Source organism: Pleurodeles waltl, chromosome 4_1 (genome assembly GCF_031143425.1).
Source record: "Pleurodeles waltl isolate 20211129_DDA chromosome 4_1, aPleWal1.hap1.20221129, whole genome shotgun sequence".
In the NCBI taxonomy this organism is placed as follows: domain Eukaryota; kingdom Metazoa; phylum Chordata; class Amphibia; order Caudata; family Salamandridae; genus Pleurodeles; species Pleurodeles waltl.
Window position 1 is genome coordinate 260,916,414 of NC_090442.1, and position 21,310 is coordinate 260,937,723.

The 21,310-nt window shown below is 42.3% G+C and overlaps 1 protein-coding gene across 4 annotated transcripts in view; it reads right to left on the reverse strand.

Annotated features, from left to right (window-relative positions):
- ARHGAP8 (Rho GTPase activating protein 8) overlaps positions 1-21,310 on the reverse strand; it is a 778,529-nt gene that overhangs the window by 107,033 nt on the left and 650,186 nt on the right. For 3 of the 4 annotated variants that reach the window (XM_069228274.1, XM_069228270.1, XM_069228271.1), the window contains 2 exons: positions 18,278-18,355; positions 17,133-17,261 (listed from right to left, as the gene is read on the reverse strand). In XM_069228274.1, the coding sequence (XP_069084375.1) occupies positions 17,133-17,261; positions 18,278-18,355 (207 nt within the window). The remainder of the gene's footprint in view (positions 1-17,132; positions 17,262-18,277; positions 18,356-21,310) is intronic. The other variant, XM_069228273.1, reaches the window with a different exon arrangement.

Consider the following 21,310-nt stretch of genomic DNA (forward strand, 5'->3'; position numbering starts at 1 on the left):
TCAAAATGTGTTACAGATTTTTAAAGATCGTGGGGTAGTTTAGAAGAAAGAAAAGTGCAATTTGTTATGCAGTGAAATATCTTGGTCATGTCATTTCGAAAGATAGTCTTGAACCCAGGCCTGGTTTAGTTGACTATTGTTGGAGCACCACCATCATCTGATAAGGGAGGTGTCACATCATTCCTTGGTTTGTGCGAGTTTTACTTGCTGTTTATTTCAGATTTTGCCACTAAGGTTAGACCAATAAGTGATTTATTAAAGAAAGGACGTACAAATGTGAACTGGCTTTTCATCAGATAAAAACAGTCAAAGTGAGGCTCTCAAACAATTTGATCCTAATTTACCCTACTGCATCACTGTTGATGGCAGTCAAGTTGGTCTAGGACCAATGTTAACACAAAATGATGGGAAAAATGAGTATAGTATACGTTTTGCATCAAGAATTCTTCGCAAAGCAGAAATATTTTGTGTTCGAAAAGAAGTTGTTGGCATGCTGTTGGGCCATATAAATGTTCTGCACATGTGTGGCGAAGGCGTTTTAAGCCGCAAATGATCACAAAACCTTGGTTAACATTCGGAGAGGGGGCAAAAGCAAGTGGTGTTCTCCTAGTGTTACGGTTATCTACAAAATTGGTACAATATCACTTTAATATTGTGCATATTCCGGGCTTCAAGAATTGACCAGCAGATTTTCTTTCACTGTACCCCTGTAAAGCTGAGGATTGTGATGACGGAAATTTTAAAAATAGCAGACTTATTGAAAGAAGATTTTGAAGATTGTCTTAAAACTTCTCTGGATATTTCTGAGTTGAAAGTTTGTTCAGAGGAAGAATGGAAAGAAGCTATGTCAAAAGACCAAGTCTTACAACTAACCATAGATCTTGTAAAAAAAGGAATGGCCTGGAGAAAAAATTCCTTCAACCTTGTTACAGCCATATTGCAAAAAAAGAGATGAGATTTCTGTTGTGGATGTTATGGTGTTACGGTCAGGCAAGTTATTTCCTCAACATACCGTAAAGAGTAGTTTTGTAAGAAATGCTCATGAGGGACACCTTGAATTTTCTCTTACTAAGACAAAAATAGAGAGACAAGAAAGTTGCAGTTGAAATTGGTAACATGGTTTGCATAAAGTCTCCCATACATGTACCTAAAGGAAAGAGTAGGTCCAGCAGTCCTGTCAGAGTAGACAAAATTATGGAAATGCCATCAGTCAGTGGTGGCTCTGGCTTAATTTAGCAGCCAAAAGTGTTAAAGTTGAAAATGTACTTGATCAGTGTGAGAGACCTTATGAAAGTAGTGAGCCAAGTACACAATACAATAGGAGTGTTTTCCAAGATAGTAATTCTCAGCCTCAAATTTGCAATAGATGAAGAAGTTCTAGAACCATAGTTAAGCCTAGCAGGTTTTGCACTTAAGGTCAGGATGGGAATGACTTAATCTTTAAGTGTTTTTTATTTTTATTTTGTTCTTGTGTGTTGGCATCAGTATTTGTGGATCCATGTGAGTTTATGTGGAGTTGTGCTATTGGACTGTGGGCATAATTTTGATTTTGTTTTGGAAGAAAGGAAGATGTGTAGTGCCTTCTATTAATAGTTGTGAGTTCTTGTTCAGTGAACACTCCATTGTACATTCTTATTTATAATATGATGATGTAATTGTCCTATGGAATGTTATGTTCAGAAGGTGGGCAGCTGAAGCAGTAGCTGGCAGCAGGAGGGTTCCTGGGTGTTGTCCACCTCTCCAACCGTGCAGCTCCAGGTTTACAGAAATAACCTCACCTGAATGATCTTCATGTTTCCGACTTTCTTAATACCATGTTACCACTACATTTTGAGTTCCAGACTTCAAAAGGAGGCATGACAATGCTAAATGAGTTCCTCTTTTTTCAGCTGCAAATCGGAAAATTGGGGGGTGCTTTCCTAACACAAATTCTGCTGTGAGGAGGAAAAAGAGTGTATTACTGCACAAGCAGCAATCCTGTTTTAGGTGAAAGTTTGTGTTTGCATTTTTAACTGGTTGGGCCCCTCTCAAATAGTTCTCCTCCTCTTGCAATGAACAAGTTCAGTAAGGCTATTCCACAGCAAGCAGTGACAAAACTTAGGTCCTTCCAACATCTCTATGCACTTGTAAAGAATACATATGGCAAGAAGACTGTGCTTACACTGTCATCAAGAGGTATATGAAACAGCAAGCATTTGCAGCTTCAGTGAGGTCATCAATGATTTTAATGGTAATATGAATAGGAAGTCACACCAGTGATGTCCTTTGTAAGGTAACCAGCAGCACAAAGAGGTTACATAACTAAACACAGCCAACAAATGAGAGGTTTGTAGGTTTTTGAATATAACAATTGTTTGCCATCTACCAAAGCTGTTTATAGGAATTTGTATTTTTATTTATTAACACCATAGCTTAGTGACAATAAGTGTAGTGACACACATTACAGTAGTTTTAAATGTCTGCCATAACATATATAAACTTTCTGCAATACATGTCTACCTCTGTGTGGAGACGGAGAGTATGTATGTCAAGTAACTAGATAACCCAATATAAGCAGTCCATCCTGGACATGTAGCAAAGTCAGAGTGAAAGACAGTACACCGTGTAGTCACGAAAATTCGAGAACAGGGTGATACTCTCATCAGTACAGACCATATAAATAGACCACCCTCTCTAAGGCTCATACAGCATTAATTAGTATCCAACAAACTTGTCACCATTTCTATTAATACAGACCCCACAGCCCCCTCTCTATTTTTTCCACCCTAGACCTATTGCTTCTTGAAATCAATCTCCCATGCCCCTTGTTAATCTTCTGGTCCTCCAACTGCTGGCAAGGCACACAGTTCACCCCTGTATGAGTTCGATTTTTCCCAGATTTTAATCCATTTTTTTGGACACCTCCTGCTCTCATAAATCACTTTGCTGCCAGCATGCACCAATCTAGGTCAAGCTTCCATTCTTCTAACTCCGGTGGTCTAGTTGCTTCCCAAGCATGGTCTATATAGCATTAAGCCCCTATCAATCCCAAAGTCATCCCTATATGATCCATGTGGGTGAGATCAGTTACAGCCCACATATTTAGCACAGACCACTTGGGTTCAGGCTCTGCAATGTTACCACATACAGTATTTAAACAGGTCACCACCAAGCTCCAATATCTCTGTATATCAGGCACCCCATAGCATGCGATAGAATGACCCATTTTGGCTACAATTTCAGGGACATAAGGGTGAAGCTATTCTGCCCATTTTGGGCAGGGTGGTACAAGCGTAATAACTCCTATGGAGAATTTTCAGTTGCACTAATCAAAGCCTTGCTTGCATGGCTACCTCCCTAGGGGATGCTATGGCCTCTCACCACTCGTCATCACCTAACTCCCCTATATCATGTGCATAGCTTGCCCTCAGGCTCCCACATACATCTGGTAAATTATTGATAATTTTATGGTGTGTGAGGGACATTGCCTCTAGGTAGCACTTTATACAGTGCATGCTGGATTTGTAGGTAGTCGTACTCCTCAGTAGGGGTGTGATGCTATTAATGATGTTTGACCAATGAATTTGTGTTTCACCACTGCGCATATTAGTTGCTCAATGTTCACAAGTAGCAAATTATATGTTTTGTTCAGTTTAGCTGCCTATTGGCTTTGACATTGCATTAGCCATTACTTTCTGTATTCTGCCTATTGGCTTTGACATTGCATTAGCCATTACATTCTGTATTCTGCCTATTGGCTTTGACATGCTGTATTCAGTTCAGCTGCCTATTGGCTTTGACATGATATTAGACATTGCATTTTGTATTCAGCTCAGCTGCCTATTGGCTTTGACATGATATTAGACATTGCATTTTGTATTCAGCTCAGCTGCCTATTGGCTTTGACATGATATTAGACATTGCATTTTGTATTCAGCTCAGCTGCCTATTGGCTTTGACCTGATATTAGACATTACATTGTGTATTCAGCTTAGCTGCCTATTGGCTTTGACATGACATTAGGCATTACATTTGATATTTAGGTTAGCTGCCTATTTCCTTTAACGTGGAGTTAGACGTTGCAGTTGAGAATCCAAGCTGTATTTTTCCAAGCTGTGTTTTTGCACAAGATGAACCAAGATGTTTTTCTCACACCAGACTAGACCTGATAAGAGAGAGTACATTTGGTGTTTTCCTTTCTGCTCAGGCTTGGGAAGAGGAGGAGTCTAGGAGATCTGGCCAGTCTCCGAAGGCTTGCGTAGTTTTCCCAGGTCTGAGAGGAGGGGGCACGCTTTTGTAAGGGATGACTCGGGCTACAGAGAATTAGATTCTTTTCTGCCTGACTTCGGACTGGAACTTGGTGCCAGTTGCCAGTCTCCCGTGTGGGTAGATAATCTCTTTCTCACAGTTGACCGGAGTCATCAACTTGCAGACCCCAGAAAGATGAAGCTGTAAACAGTTTCACACACGGTGAAGTATTTGTTTTGCTTTGCATTCAATATCTTATAAATATAACCTGCTGTGTACATTGCAACTGAGATATACTTTGTTTTAATGCTGTGACTACTTTTGTGCTTGAAATCTATTAATTCGTCCCTCAAGAACTTGTGGGTGGGGAGGAATTAACAACAATAAAGGTCTTCTTTGAACTCAGAAGTGCATTCTTGATATGTTCTGTAAGCTCTGATACGAGATAAGTAGGAAAGCAGAACAAGGGGCAAGCTGCAACCCAGTCTAGAGATCCGCAAAGGTAAGACAGCACTCTGTGTCCACAGATCCCAGACTTTTGTGAGGTCGAGGAGGTCCCATTTATTGAATCCTGGCTGGGTCACTAATGTGCCCAATGCTGCGGTCTACCATAGAGGGGTACTTTGTGTAATGATATTTTTCCACCCCAGTGTGGGCAATGTTTCATGCCAGAGTGTTACAGTAACAGCCGTAGGAGTGGGGAAAGACTGAGGTCTTTTCTCACCACACAATACCCGCATGACCCCTCCAGGCTGCATGGCATTATGGTCCATTCAATAGGCTAGTTCATCTGCCGGCAGGAAAGTCCAATGATTGATTGCAGTTTGTTGCACTGCTCGATAATAGTTACGTATGTCAGGCCGGGCAATGATTTCATTATATCAGCTTCTCGTTAACTTTGTAATAGTTATACGTGCAGGGTCCCATCCTGTAAGAGAGTATATATATCTCTTGGTCAATATCTTGGAAATACAAGGTATGGATTGGATACGGGGTATTGTGAAGTATATAAAGGAAACAAGGCAATGCCAACATTTTAAACAATGCTGCCCTACCCAAGAGCAATAATGGAAGGGATCTCCATCGCTCAACATCTCTCAGAAGGCGCCGCAGTGGAGGTTCCAAATTGTGGGTGTAAAGGACAGCAGGATCTCCGGTGACATAGATACCCAAGTAGCGGAATCCTTCTGTAGCGATGCGGGTACAGTAACCCCTATAAAGATGTGGGGGCGGCCCATAGAGGAGGCAAATCAGATTTGTCCCAGCTAATGGTGTAGCAGGAGTAATGGAGGAAGAGTGTAAGGATATGCATCACTCAGAGAAGAGAGGAAGCTGGATCTGATCTGTAGAGCAGCATATCATCGCCGTAAAGGGATATCTTGTCTTCCCATTCTTTCGAGCATCGTAAATCTCTGATCAGAGGATCCTCACGTATCCACGCTGCCAGTGGCTCCAATGCAATAGCGAAGATTAAAGGGGACAGCGGGCATCCATGACGAGTGCCTCGCTGAAATCGGAAAATGGAACTTGCCTACATTAACAATCATCTGAGCCAACGGTTCTGTATATAAGAGGCACACCTAGGCTATGAATTGTGGCCTGAATCCAAACTTCTCCAGGACTTCAAAGAGACAGCCCCACTCTAAGGTATCAAAGGCCATCCGCGCATCTAACAAAAACACCAGCGCGGCATCCCTAATTCTAGCCATTCAACCCAGGACACCATGTAGGCATCTCAGGTTCAGGGCGTACTTCATCCCGGCATAAAGCCAGACTGGTCCGGGTGAATCAAGGAGGATCTCTCTCCCACCACTCGAGAAGCCAAAAGTTTGGCTAGGATATTTACCCGAGTGTTAAGGAGTGAGATGGGCCTAAAGGAGGCAATTCTCTCCTGAGGCTTGTCTTCCTTAGGTATGACCACTATGCTGGCGAGCCTCTGGTCCTCAGGCAGGGATCCTCTGTCTCGACTATCTAGAACAGGGCCAGCAGATGAGGGGCACTCGTGGACGCCGTAAGTTTGAAGAAATCCAGGGGAACCCTGTTAGGTGCCAAAGCTTTACCGGAGGGCAAGTCTTGTATTGCTTGTGTGATTTTGTCTTCTGTTATCTCCTGTTCCAAGAGGTCTTTGTCCTGTTGGTTGAGGCTCAGGATGTCTAGGGCTCAGTGTGTGTTCCCGCATAAGTGTGTCTCTTGTAGGAGAACAATATCAGGGAATGCCTTTTTAGATATTGAAGCACTACTTCTCTCTTTAATTTATCCCCCACTCCATTAACATTCCAGGATAGCAGTTTAATATCTAGGGGAGTGTATATCATTGACGCAAGGAGGAGAGAGCAATGATCATAAGGTCCATGTGTGTTGGAGGGGTGGAGCAACCTGTCATTTATAGTGGTGCGGCGAGGGGGGCTGCATGGGTCATGGTTGTGTCAGTTTAATATAGATCATACATAATATTTCAAACATCAAACTTACAACATATTCAAACCATTCCCCCGTCCCTGCATGGTGGATCTAAAACTACCCACATCCCCAACTCTGCAGAGTGCCTGTCACCCCAACCCAACATAATAAACAAGACGGGCTGTTGCCAACAATCGTATACTCACTATGCTTCACCCTTGTATCAAATGATTATACCACATGTCTGCTAGGGCATACAGTATGGAAACACTGTCATGTCTGGATTTACTGCCCGTCATTTATGGGAGTGACGGGCCAGAGTTCCATCTTACCGCCTTATGCGGTCTAGAAAGTAAACAAAATGGTTTATAGAGAACCAAGTTTATCGAAGAGATCTCTAAGAAGGACTTGGGTTGCTGTCAGTTCTGGTGTAGTGCTCTGATCTTCCTGTGGGTCATCACAAGTCTTCTGCCACGTCTCGTCAATCCACTAGCGTCGTTGTCCTGCTCTTGACTTCCTCTGCAGTTTTCCAGTTGTGTGCCAGCCCTCAAGCCAGTCCCAGGTGTCTTTCAGCATCTGGAAGTACCATGTTTTCCCTTCAGCGACTACTTGCAGTCTGGCTTGGAAGATCACAGAGTATTTAATTTCAAGTTCTCGTAGAGCTATTTTTACTTCCAGAAAATTGTGCCTCTGTCGCTGCACACTGCACCTGCATGGTAAAGTCCGGAAAGAAGGTTATCTTCGCGTTGTCATAGTGGACCGGTGGAGCAGTTCGGGCTGTTTGCAAGATCACATCTCGATCTTGAAAATTAAAAATTCTGGCTATGATTGGACGAGGTGAAGCTCCGGGATGCAGCGCCACGCCAGGAACTGGGTGTGCACGTTCCACAGACAAGAACTTGCAGAGCCCTCTAGGTTGCAATTCCTTGAGGATGAGCTCTTCGACAAACACATCGACTGCGGGCCCCTCACATCTCTCAGGCACCCCCATGATCAGAGTATTATTCCTCCTGGATCAACCCTCAAAGTCCTCTAATTTGGCTTGTAAATTGGTCGTGAGTTCTTGTAGCTCGCTGACTTTGCTGCGTAGGTTCTCATTATGAAAATGAAGCTACTGCATTTGAGAGACAGGATCACATGGATTGTGGCTACTAAGTATGATTCCACACCACATGACACCTGTTGGCCTAAAGCGGGTTCTCTGGCTAACTAGCAGCACCTCATCTCTGGCTGAGATAACTCTGGCAACCGGGCGCATGACAAGAAAGACTCCTCAGGGGAATCGTGGTCGATCAGATCCCATCCCTTTCTCTCAGTTACCAAAAAGTCTCATACAGGCAAAGACAACAGAGGCAGAATTTAGTTCAATAAGGATTTATCAAAGTAACTGCATCTTAGATAAAAAAAGGTATGTATTGCAATATCTAGGATGATAAAACACATTAAAAGCAAGCAGGTAGCTAACAGAGTTAAACATGAGACTAATCCTACTATACTGTCACTAGGAGGAATATTTATATTTTCCCTTCCTAAACTATGTTTAAACACAGCATAATACGCCTAATCTGCCCATCGAGTTTCCCCCCGGGGGTATATCATCCCTCATCCCTGGAGGAAGAAGCCTGTGGTCTAGATAGACACCGTCCCCATACAGATCAGGAGTCCGGTCGTCTAAGCAAGTAGCTTCAGCGAAGCAGTCGGCAATCAGCATGCAGTCGTGGTCATCTGCCTGGAATCTCTCTCTAACGTGTCTAGGACAAAGGGGTGTTTTATAATAAAAACAACTGACATTCTAAGAAATGGTCCCAACGTATGAGTGCGTGTTTTCTATGAATGTTGGAGACACAGCATACGACGTTTGTCTACAACCCTATCTGACTGTAGCCTTGGAGAAAGCACAAAGTGAAATAAATGTCCTACTAAGAACATGATGCTTTCCTAAGCGAAAGTACAATGAGATAAAGAAAATAAAACAGCACCACAAATGTGACTATTGCTAGAAAAATGAAGCAGTACTAAATAAAATATAACAGGGTTAAAGTGCACAGAGGCAGGCCTAGTTAGCTTGAAACAACATGTCTAAAACATGGCTAAAATAGCTATACAACAACTTGGGTCTTCAAGGTGATAGTGTCTGCCTGGAGGGAGGTGGCAGAATCCTCGACTTGTATCACTGCCCATATTGTGGCGATCAGCTCCTAAGAGAGCAACTTCTGATGTCACTGAGTAAATTCTAGACTCTAGGGAGGCACGGATCAATGGATGGCCTCCATAATATCTTGGGGCATGGGAGGCCCCGTCTCGGTCACAGCCCTCTGTATCGGCAGTCACCTTTGGTATGGTATACTTGTCCAGCTTGGTTTGCTGCATGGCTCTTCCTCCTCTACCACCAATCACGGTTACACATGGTCTATCGCTTTTGATGGGCCAGACGTCTTGTCTCATGTAGCAGCAAGCAAGGAGAGTGGGGGAGGGGGTGATAGCTCGGTACTCCTGGCACCGGTCTGAGAAGTATGAAAACGCTCTTGACAGCCTGTCTGTTTTCCCACCACACAACCCCCAACCCTATATGAGAGGTATTGCTGCTTCTCTACTCTGGGTGCATCGTGACTGGTGGGCTTCAGGTATCGATGAGGGAGAGACAGGATTGCCACCTCCGCTCGAAGTGGTCTTCTTGGTGTTGGTGGTTATGGTGGGGCTGGGGAAGCACATACCTGGTATCGCTGAGGGACCCCTTCCTCTGCACAGCAGTCCATGATTACCAGAATTAGGAGGGAAGAGCGTGAGTCTCCTTTCATCTGTCATCCAGGCCAGAGGGGCAGGGGGAAGAGGCCCAGGGGCTCAGAGGTCATCACCCTCAGGTCTTGTCACGGGCCTCAGCAGCCCTCTGTAATTACGGTGGCCACCCCAGCTGCATCCTCCAGGCCGGGACGAGCGGAGGACGCCCCACTCCGTCATGGTCCGACCTGAATGTCGATTCAATGTGCTCTCTGCGCCCTCAGCCCTCATGAGGGCCTCCAAATCTATCCCCAAGCCTCCAAAGTGGGAAAGATGGGAGGGTCTGGGACAGCTGACTCGTCAATCGGGGGCCTCTTCCCTGGCTCACTCGGTCTCTAGCCACAGCAGCACCAGCAGCCACTCACCTTTCTCTGAGGTTGCTGGGCCAGCTCCAATCATTCATTGTCACTTATCCTCCACTCGCTCAAGTCAGGACCATCACGGTGGGGCCCACTCCCTCCCGTCCGCCTGGTCAGGCAGGAACTCCAGTCAGCCTCTGGCTCAGTGTGGGGGCCTCTCTCCTCCGTCGTAGCTCTCCTCGCCACAAGGGGCCACAGAGACAACGGACAGGAAGCCTCCTCCAATTTCACAACACTGCCCAGCAGCGAGTCAGTGCGCGGTCCTAGGCCTCCTCGCCACAAGGAGCCACAGAGACAACGGACCGGAAGCCTCCTCCAATTTCACAACACTGCCAAGCAGCGAGTCAGTACGCGGTCCCAGGCCTCCTCACCACAAGGCCAGAGTACAGCACATCGCTCATCGCACTCCCCCAGACCCGGCAGATGGCTTGACGGGGTCTCTGCTTGTTTCTCTATGCCATCGTGTGTCATGCAGATGATTTGTTGGATGGTTAGCCGGATGTTTAGGGATTAAAGCGATTTAGGCGAACAAAGCCTCGCTAGTATGCAGCCATTTTAGGTTGGCCACGCCCCCTCCTGGACATTATTCTTGTTTTTTACTATGACGGCATCAGACAGCTTAGAGAATAAATTTGTATTAAAATGATCCACAACCAAAGTATTGTCATGTGTACTAAAAGGGCCATCATGTTTCCTGCACAGTCTGAAGGAGAGGAATTAACACAGGTCCCTCCTGTTCTTTGCCTATCAAGACAAGCTGTTTATCAGCCGCCACCTGAATGTGAATAAGAGTCCTTCAGATTATAGAATGGAACGCTGTCTGCGTAACACATTGTTGGAGTAAGCACTCAAGATTTTTTAATGTCACAAGATCTTCTTTTATACTTTGAGTAATGTACTAAAACATTTTACTAAATAAAATACCATTATTCTCAATAACCTTGTTGAGGCATTCATTTGGCAGCTTGCATACAGATTGTTCCACTTGTTTACTCATTGTTAACAAAACTTAAGTGCATTTGAGAGCTTAGTAACAATAAATGTCTAACTTAATTTTCATGCATTCCTAGCTATTCTAGCTGGACTTCTGTGAGGCTCGTGACACATATGGCACTCGGGCTGAAGAGGATGAAACACATATCCACCACCTGCCAGTTTTTTTTTGTTTTGTTTTTTAAAACAGAATATCATTTAGCTTCTCCCTTATCTTTCAAAATCAATTTTGCATTACCAGCAGTGACATATACTTTGACTATTTGACAACTGAACATCTCCCATTGATAGGTTAATGATGCCAAGGTGAATGTAATTTATTTCTGGGGCTGATATGTCATTTTATTCTTCAAGTTCCATGGTCAAGTCTACAGTCATGCAAGATGGTATTAGTGAATATATATCAAGATTCATAGATGGTCCCTTTAGAAGAACTCACAGCTAGTTATAGAAGTTTTAACTGGTTCTAAATGGTAGACAAATTGTGCTGTGGCTGGCACAAGAAATGTTTGATGAATGGATTGTACCGCACACAGTGAATGAAGATTTTAGGTCTTGTCTCTGATGAAGGACTTTTAAGTGCCACTGTAATTTTGATTTTCATACTTTTCGAAACCGTAAACCTATGGTATTTTTCTCATAAAAATAAATTATGTCAGCAATATTGTCTGTGGCAAAACATACTACGATTGGTAACTAGATGTATATATTAAGCAATTTAATGAATTTACTTCTAAAGGGGTATTAAGCTTCTAGGTACAATATTGAATTTCAAGAATTCATTATTGAGTGTTCTTTCAGAAATGCCTTCATGACATTGGGGCTACTACTCTAAAACCGATTTCCTCTGTCTTAAATAAAAGATCCCAATCCATAGCGATGTGAAGTTTTACGTCCCAAAATCCACATTTTTACATCGGGTATCCCATAAATATCCTCTTAAATTTGTAGCTTTATCCTCTAGCATTTGTTTTACAAAATTATAGTAAAACATACTTTTAACTGGATGAGACTGAATTCCCATAGGAACTACCTTATTGTAAGACAGCAGAAGCCACCCTTAATGAGGTGTTTAACCCCAGTCAAAATTAGAACACTTCAAATTACTTTAGTACTAAACCCCTATGAAACAAAGATCCTTCCCATATCCAACAAAATATATAGATTGAACAACTCTCTGTGGCCCTTCTCTCTGGGCCCATGCCCTACCCCTGATCCTCAAGGCCTTAATTTGGGCATTAATTTAGACACAAACTTTACTATGGGCGCCACATTGTGACTGTTACTAAATCTGATCATGTACCAGCCCACAGAATATAGTTTCACTACATCGCAGTCTCTAACCTAAATTAATTTTAATGTGGTAGGTATACTACACAAGATCGATTATGGGAACACGCCTTTTTTCTCTCCCAGTAACTCATCTCCACTCACCACCTGACAGCCATGAGGAGGCACACCCATTCACACTGATGGTTCCAGATGCTTAAACTCACTATCCCGCTCTTTAGGAGCAGAAGGAAATCGTCAGTGATATACAAAGCACCTTAAGATGTGACTGTTCTCATAATTAATTCTATGAATTATTGTAGGATGTTTTGCATCATTGTTTTGTGCCTAGAGACTCTAGCTTATCAACGGCAGTGCACATTAAAAATGAAATTAAATAAACAAATACATTTTCTAAATGATACTGCTACATTTAACAACACAATGGAATAGCACATGAAAGAGGCCACAGGAAGATAGCAGGAGTTGCTCAATGGAATAGCTTCTAACCTTTCTTTCTGTAATGAGGGTCTTCCAACATGAGAACGGTTTCATCAGCTTGAACTTTCAGTTAAAATGCATTATTGTGACTATATATATATATATATATATATATATATAAGGAAAATGTCACTTACCCAGTGTACATCTGTTGCAGATTCACATGCTATGCACAGGTCCTGCCATCTAGTGTTGGACTTGGAGTGTTACAAGTTGTTTTTGTTCGAAGAAGTCTTTTCGAGTCACGGGATCGAGTGACTCGACTCCTCCTTTTCGGCTTCATTGCGCATGGGCATCGACTCCATCTTAGATTGTTTTTCCGCAGAGGGTAAGGTAAGAGTAATAGAGTGTAAAGAAAGAGATGTCCATGCTTTGGAATAGAGATGTATATACATATGTACAAATTTTAAATGTAACTTAAATGGCTACAGGCTCCCGGGGAGGAGGAAGGGCGCATGTGAATCTGCAGCGGAACAAGCCACGAACAGATGTACACTGGGTAAGTGACATTTTCCGCTCGATGACATGTGTAGCTGCAGATACACATGTTATGCATAGACTACAAAGCAGTTCTCCTCCTCTAAGCAGTGGTCAGCCTGTAGGAATTGAAGTTGTTTGAAACAGTGTTCTTAGTACAGCCTGTCCTACTGTGGCCTGTTGTGTTGCTAACACATCTACACAGTAATGCTTGGTAAATGTATGAGGTGTCGACCAAGTAGCTGATTTACAGATTTCTGTCATTGGTAGATTTCCTAGAAATGCTATTGTTGCTCCTTTTTTCCTAGTGGAATGTGCTTTTGGCGTAATTAACAGCTGTCTTTTAGCCTTTAGGTAACACGTTTGGATACACTTCACTATCCATCTGGCTATGCCTTGTTTTGATATAGGATTACCAGTATGGGGTTTTTGAAATGCAACAAACTGTTTAGTTTTCCTAAATGATTTTGTTCTGTCGATGTAATACATTAAAACTCTCTTAATATCTAATGTATGTAGTGCTCTTTCTGCCACTGAGTCTGGCTGTGGGAAGAAGACTGGAAGTTCCACTGTTTGATTTAAATGAAACGGTGAGATGAATTTTGGTAGAAATTTAGGGTTTGTGCGAAGTACAACCTTATGTTTGTGTACTTGTATAAAGGGCTGTTCAATAGTGAATGCTTGTATTTCACTAACTCTTCGTAATTAAGTGATTGCCACTAGAAATGCTAGTTTCCAAGTTAGGAATTGAATCGGACAGGAGTGCATGGGTTCAAAGGGTGGACCCATGAGTCGTGAGAGTACAATGTTAAGATTCCATGAGGGTACTAGTGGCGTTCTTGGAGGCATGATTCATTTTAGACCCTCCATGAAAGCTTTGATGACAGGCACTCTAAATAGAGATTTGGTTTGTTTATTTTGCAAATAGGCAGAAATTGCTGTGAGATGTATCTTAATGGATGAAAAAGCTAAATTTGCATTTTGTAGGTGGAGTAAATAACCTACAATGTCTTGTATGGTTGCGTCTAAGGGTGTTATGTGTTTTGCATGACAGTAGAAAACTAATCTTTTCCATTTGTTAGCATAACACTGCCTGGTGGTAGGTTTTCTTACCTGTTTAATTACTTCCATACATTCTGGTGGAAGATTTAGATATCCAAACTCTAAGATTTCAGGAGCCAGATTGAGCACTGCTGGATTGGGGTGTCTGATCTGTTGTTTGTTTTATGTCAACAGGTCTGGTCTGTTTGGGAGTTTGATGTGTGGTACTCCTGACAGGTCTAGCAATGTGGTGTACAATGGTTGAAGTGCCCACGTTGGTGCTATAAGTATAAGTTTGAGTTTGTTTTGACGCAGTTTGTTGGCGAGAAATGGAATGAGCGGGAGAGGGGGAAAAGCATAAGCAAATATCCCTGACCAGTTGATCCATAGAGCATTGCCCTTGGATTGAGGGTGTGGGTACCTGGATGCGAAGTTTTGGTATTTTGCGTTCTGCTTGGTGGCGAACAGATCTATGTCTGGTGTCCCCCACTGACTAAAGTATTTGTGAAGTACTTGGGGGTGAATTTCCCACTCATGGGTTTGTTGGTGATCTCGACTGAGGTCGTCTGCTAACTGATTGTGAATTCCTGGAATGTACTGAGCTACCAGGTGTATGTTGTTGTAAATTGCCCAATGCCAATTTTTTTGTGCTAGAAGGCAAAGTTGTGATGAGTAGGTTCCTCCCTGTTTGTTTAGGTAGTACACTGTTGTCATATTGTCTGTTCTGACAAGAATGTGTTTGTGAGCAAGAAGAGGTTGAAAGGATCTTCGTGCTAGGGACACTGCTAGCAGTTCTAAGTGATTTATGTGAAATTGTTTTTGTTTGTTGTCCCATTATCCCTGAATATTGTGATTGTTGAGGTGTGCCCCCCATCCAATCATTGATGCATCTGTTGTAAGAATGGCGTGAGGCACAGGGTCTTGAAATGGCAGCCCTTTGTTTAAATTTGTGGGATTCCACCACTGAAGCAAAATGTGTGTTTGGCGGTCTATCAACACTAGATCTTGAAGATGACCATGTGTTTGCGACCATTGTTTTGCGAGGCACTGTTGTAAGGGCCGCATGTGTAATCTTGCGTGGGACAATGGCGATGCATGATGCCATCATACACAACAGTTTCATGACAAATCGGACAATGTATTGTTGGTTTGGCTGGAGTTTTGGCAATATGGTGAGGAACGATTGCACTCTTTGTGGACTTGGGCTTGCAAGTGCTTGTTGGGTGTCTAATGTGGCCCCTAAGTACTGCTGAATTTGTGCTGGCTGTAGATGTGATTTTTGGTAACTTATTGAGGACCCTAGTTTGTGTAGGGTGTTTATTACATAACATGTGTGATGTTGGCACTGTTTTTGAGCGTTGGCTTTTATTAGCCAATCGTCGAGATATGGGAAGACATGTATATGTTGTCTCCTTATGTATGCTGTGACTACGGCAAGGCATTTTGTAAATACTCTGAGAGCTGTTGTTATCCCGAAAGTTAACACTTTGAACAGGTAAAGTTTTCCCTGTATTATAAATCTGAGATATTTTATGTGAGCTGGATGGATGGGTATGTGAAAATACACATCTTTTAGATCCAGTGTTGCCATAAATTATTCCTGTTGTAGCAGTAGGACTACATCTTGTAGAGTTACCATGTGAAAGTGTTCTGATCGGATGTTGAGGTTGAGAGTGGGGTGGACTGGAATTGGATGGACTGGATTGGAGTGGTGTGGATTGGAATGGGGTGACGGACTGGTATGTGGTGGAATGACTTGAGAGGGGTGGACTGGAGGGTAGTGAGGTAGATTAAGGTGGTCTGGAGTGGAGTGGATTGTACTGGAGTAGGGTGGATTAATGTGGCAAACTGGAGTGGGCGGATTTGAGTGGGACAGATTGTCTTGGATTGGAGTGGGGCGGAATGGAGTGGGGCAGATGGTTTTGGATTGGGGTGGGGCAGATTGATTTGGATTGCAGTGGGGCAGGTTACAGTGGTGCAGATTATTTTAGACTGGGCAGCTTGAAGCAGGACATATTGCTTTGAATTGGAGTGTGGCATATTGTTTTGGACTGTAGTACGGCAAACTGGAGTGGGGCTGATTGTTTTGGATTGGAGTAGGGCAGATTGGATCGGGGTGGAAGGAGTGGAGTGGGTTGGAGTGGATAGGATAGAGTGGTTTGGATTGGGATGGGGTGAAGTACACTGGTGTGGGTTGACGTGGGATGGATTGTAGTGGGGTTGATTAGGGTGTACTGCACGATTATGTGTTAAAGCATCATTTCAGAAACTACACATAATAAAGAAACAATGTCGCTTGAAATATTTAGAACAAGATAATCATCATCTTTTGAGTACAGTGCTTACGGACAGAAACAAAAGATAACATGCGTGCAAGTGAGAAAAGACCACTTGGCAAAATAAAAGAAAGTTAGCTATAAAAAATAAAACTTTGCATTTTTGTTTGTCATACTGGGCAGGTTTTTGCTAGTGACAAGCCTTCTGTTTGCAGGGCACAATAATTTTATTTAAAAAAAAAAACGTGGTACCTCAATCACGCCGGGAGCAGCGGACGGGCAGTTAATCAGTGCTTGGTTCCAGGTCCACACAAGAGAACGGAAATGATGCGTGGCCTGAAGTGACAAATTATAAGGCTGCAAAGAAGAGTGCCATGCAAGCCAACAAATGGTAAGCTATGGATGGGCTCCAAGCCCTTTACTGGACACAACAGAGTCTCGCAAGCGAGACGCATGTGCTAGGGCATGCACTCGCAGGCTCCACCCTATAAAGGGTTCACTGTGAGGGGTTGATGTGTCACACAACTGTGGCCAAGCGGGTGATGGAGTGATGTGCCCTTCAACTGCAGTATGCAAAGCGGGTGAGGGGATGATGTGGGACACAACTGTGCACGCTGAGTGAAGGGATGACAAAAGAAAGAGGGTTCAACGAGGTGGTAATAGGGCACATATACACTCACATATGCTCTTTTTCTCTTGCTCTTACTCTCTCTCTCCCCCGTCTCTCATACTCTGTCTCCGGTTGTCAAAAACACAATGAACGACAAGCCAACAAAGAGTTCAGAAACACAACATCTGCTGATGGACTCACTCGTGATTCGAAGAATAGCCTCTAAGGAGTCAAAGGCTAGCAACGGTTCGGGAAGCTCTCGAAGGAAGGTCTTGAGGATTACTGCAGGGACGTGGATATCTCCATACAAATCGAAATTGACAGGCTTTCCTAAAATTAAAGACGATATTGCACAGCATTTCAGCTAAGGCTTGGAAGGAGGATGCTTACATTTGAACAAAATTTCCCATCATATCTGTTTCAATCTCTATTAAACACTGGCCATTTCCAATGGTACAGACATGCCAAACAGTTATTCATTTTGTACTGGATTTTAGTTTCTATATGTGTATCTTCTGTGTGTAGGACAAAGTCGTTACCCACCGCACTTTGGTCTCTAATAAGCCTTCTAAGCCCCCCCCCCAACCATTGCCTTACTGTTCCCATTAACAGAACAACCGGAAACGTTATTTTGTAGGGAAAAAAGCACTGTTGCCCACTACATTACTCAGACAGTGGTTTGATTACATTAGCTGCTTTTAATTTCGTTGTTAGCAGGATATAATCAGAAGATATCGGAATCCTATATATTTGAAATGACATAAATCAATTATATCACGGGACACGAAGCTTTACATTATTTTAGGAATTAAATGTGAAGCATGGCTATTGCTTACTTTTCAATGAAGTTTGCGAATGTGGTGCCAACGATTCAACTGAAACGTAATTAAACTAATTTAACGCATTTCCAAATCTCTGAAATGTAGACACGTATAAAATACTTTGTCACAACACTTTACGTTGCTGGAGGCAAACCAGCTAATGCACGAAAGCTGCGGGTAATGCTTTAACAAAATCCAACAATGTAGAAGTAAATAAGCGAAGGTCGCGCATGTATTAAATAATGACGTATTTTGACTTAAATTCCATAAGTCAGTGGCTGCCGCTACAGTCGACGCACCGGCTGTCTTCAATCGATGATTCATTATTCAGAGACCTCTACATGCCTTTTGTTATCTTTCTGGGGCAGCAATACTTCAAACAATAATATGACATTTAGGCTGCAAATGGTTTTATGATGAGCTAATTACATGACAGATAGCGATACTGCCGCTAAGAGACACCATGTCAATGGGACTTTTACAGCTCTGGGAATTTATAGCTGTGGCAGACGATGTGAGCCTCACCAAGATTATAGAGCCTCTGAATCTCCTTGATAGTTTGAACACTGGCTGACCTTCTAAACAGTCCTTCTGTTCTGAGCCCTGCGGATAGAAAAAGAAACCACACTCGGTGATGATACGTATGACACAAAGCACAACTTTGACCAAAGAGCAGCAGGACACCAATTCAAATCCAGGTGAGTCAGATTCAGGTGTTCATTATCTCCAGATCGATAATAAAATCGCCACTGAATAGGCCAACACACTTAGACACATTATTTAAGGTTCAATAGAGATAATTATTAGGGATACAGATAGCTATTATAATTAAAAGGTACATGTATTTGAATGTTTAGAAGAGCATTTTTACCTTGTTTATCTACGAAAAAGTATTTAAAGACAGCGCCACAGGTTAAACGATGGCACTTCTCATTCATTTTAATGATATTTACATTTTTGGAGACCTTTGCCGAAAATACAAAAAATCGTGCTTTGGTTTAGAAAAAGAGGGGAAAATCGCCCGTTGCATCGAAACCCCTGAGTACAATAGAAATTGACATTTAAACTAACACACGAATTTTAATTAACATCCCACAGATATTCAACCAAACTAATCACAACTCACTTGCAAAAACACAGTGCAACCCGAACATTAGCCCCTAACATGGCCCACAAAGCAAATGCTCTCCACAGTCCTCCTGTGGCATGGCAGGCATCATTTGGGCTGGCCGCTCTCATGGTTTTAATCCTAGACCCAATGAGGTTTTAATCCTAGACCCAATGAGACCCACTCAAGCTCAGCCTGGCCAAGTCAATTTTAGGCCTCTTTGCAACTTACTCAATTCCATGGTCCAACTGACATGCCCAAACTGGCCTGTCAATTCAAGCCTCACAGACCATAACCAATTTTAGAACCCCGAGAGGCGTAGCCAGTTTTAGCTATGCACTTACTAATAGCTATCAGACATTGAGTATCAATTAATTTTAGGTCCAACGTGGCTTAGTTTATTTCCTGTATCTCGTTAGTAGATTTGTCAATGTTAGATTTTCAATAAAGTAAATTTCAGTTAAAAACTCGTAACCATTAAAATGCATATTTACATAAAGAACAAAATATAAACACTATATAATTAGAAGAATACAAACACTTCATAAATTCACCATAAAAGGCATTCTAATTTATATAAACTTGTTATAAAACATAAACCTCAAACAAACAGAATATATACAATACAGAGAGGAAATGTGGCCTGGCCTGTCGCCCTTGGAACCTGGGTTCTCGGCTTTGAATCCCAGTTTGGGGCTTGACTCAACATTGTGCGATTCTGCGCAAATCACTTAATCTCCCTAGGCCTAAAAATGTGAAAGGTTATGTGTGTAAAATGTATTTGTGTAATTCCCACTTGATGTTCACAATCTTGTAGACTGGTTCTGAACTTCTGGTGTAATGTACAGCACTACCTTGTGTCACAGCTCGGTTTGCGCTATATAAATACCAATACATGCATAATCGAAAGAAAATACAAACTTGATAAAAGCCATTCATAAGCATACTCATAAAAATTCTAATCGTGGAACGCAGATCTCTTTTTAATGGCCCCTACTCATAAAAGACCACGTGACAATTCTAAGGAGTAGGTAACATATGAAAGCATAAGACCAGCCTACATCTAGTATAATTCTATTGTCCCAGCAATAGTTTAAACTAATTAGCTCTTGCCGTTTTATAAAACTCGGAGAAAAACAAAGTGCAATATAGTGAGTACCACGCTGTTATCACATGGACAGAAAAAGGCCCACCTTTAGAAAATAACAACATATGGTGTATAATGTCCAGTTCTAAAACTAATTAACAAATTCTGCTTGTGCACATTGTGTTCAATACCAGATCCAATTATGGTTCTATAACTATACTAGGTTTAATGATGAGCGCCTCACAGTCCATTTCTTGACCACAAGGCTATCTTTACGTGGATATCTTCATTGTAAAAATGTTTTTCTAATCCAGATCCTATTAGATTTCACTATAAATCCTAAATCATGGCTCATTTCTTTGATGTAGTTTAACCACTGAAGAGCTGGCTGAGCTCCAAATTCAAACAATCATGGATGATCTCACAATTCAGATGGGATGGCTAATTAGACTATATAGAAATCTTTGAATGTCATGGTACCAATTTAATTTTATCTCCCAATAACTTAGGTCAACCTCCCAGTGGCAAGAGAAATGTGGGGTAGTTTGAGGTAATTTCAAAAGGTTTAAAGAAACTATTTCCATCCACTTGTAAACTGGGAATATCTGTAAAACCCCTGCACTATACATAAGGATAGGCAGACACATGCTTTTGTAGCTAGGCATGTGTTTCAATGATGTATTGCCTAACCTACTAGCAAAAGTGAACACAGCCCGTCTTGTTGTAGGGTAAAACAAAGAGTTTACCAAAGAAGGAACGCTGAAAGAGAGAGATGAGTTTTATTAAGATTTATCGTGGTAAGAAGCATTTTAAACTACTTGAACTGCCCATCTTTTAAAATTACAACCGGTCAACCCTCCTCTGAAAACTTCAACCCTTTTTTGTATCAGTGATCAAGACAGAAAGAAAACGATGAGAACAGATGTATTCTTGGAATTTGAAGAGATAGCAGGTAAGATAGCTCACCCAACAAACTAGGCCTTTTACAATTAACTACTGCACAATCTACAGTCAGATGTTTGCCAATTGCATAGCTAACCGAAATGTCTCAGCGTGTCGTCATCATCATTGCTGGTTTTACCTACAAGTCATCATCCTCAAACGTATCCTACCTACACAGTCATGTATAACCAAGGAACAATCCTACTTTATATTTCTTTAGATATGGTTAAAAGGCATAACGTCCAGTAACACCATAACAAACCCTGTGGTGTCAATTGTAATACAGATGGTTTTACCTCTCTAGGAGCTCTCATTGAGGGGCTGCCTTTTGAAGATTGACAATAGGTAACCCTTTAGGTTGAGGCTGAATTTACAGCTCCTGCTCCCCTATTATGATGAGCCTTGATGGTACCGGCGGATG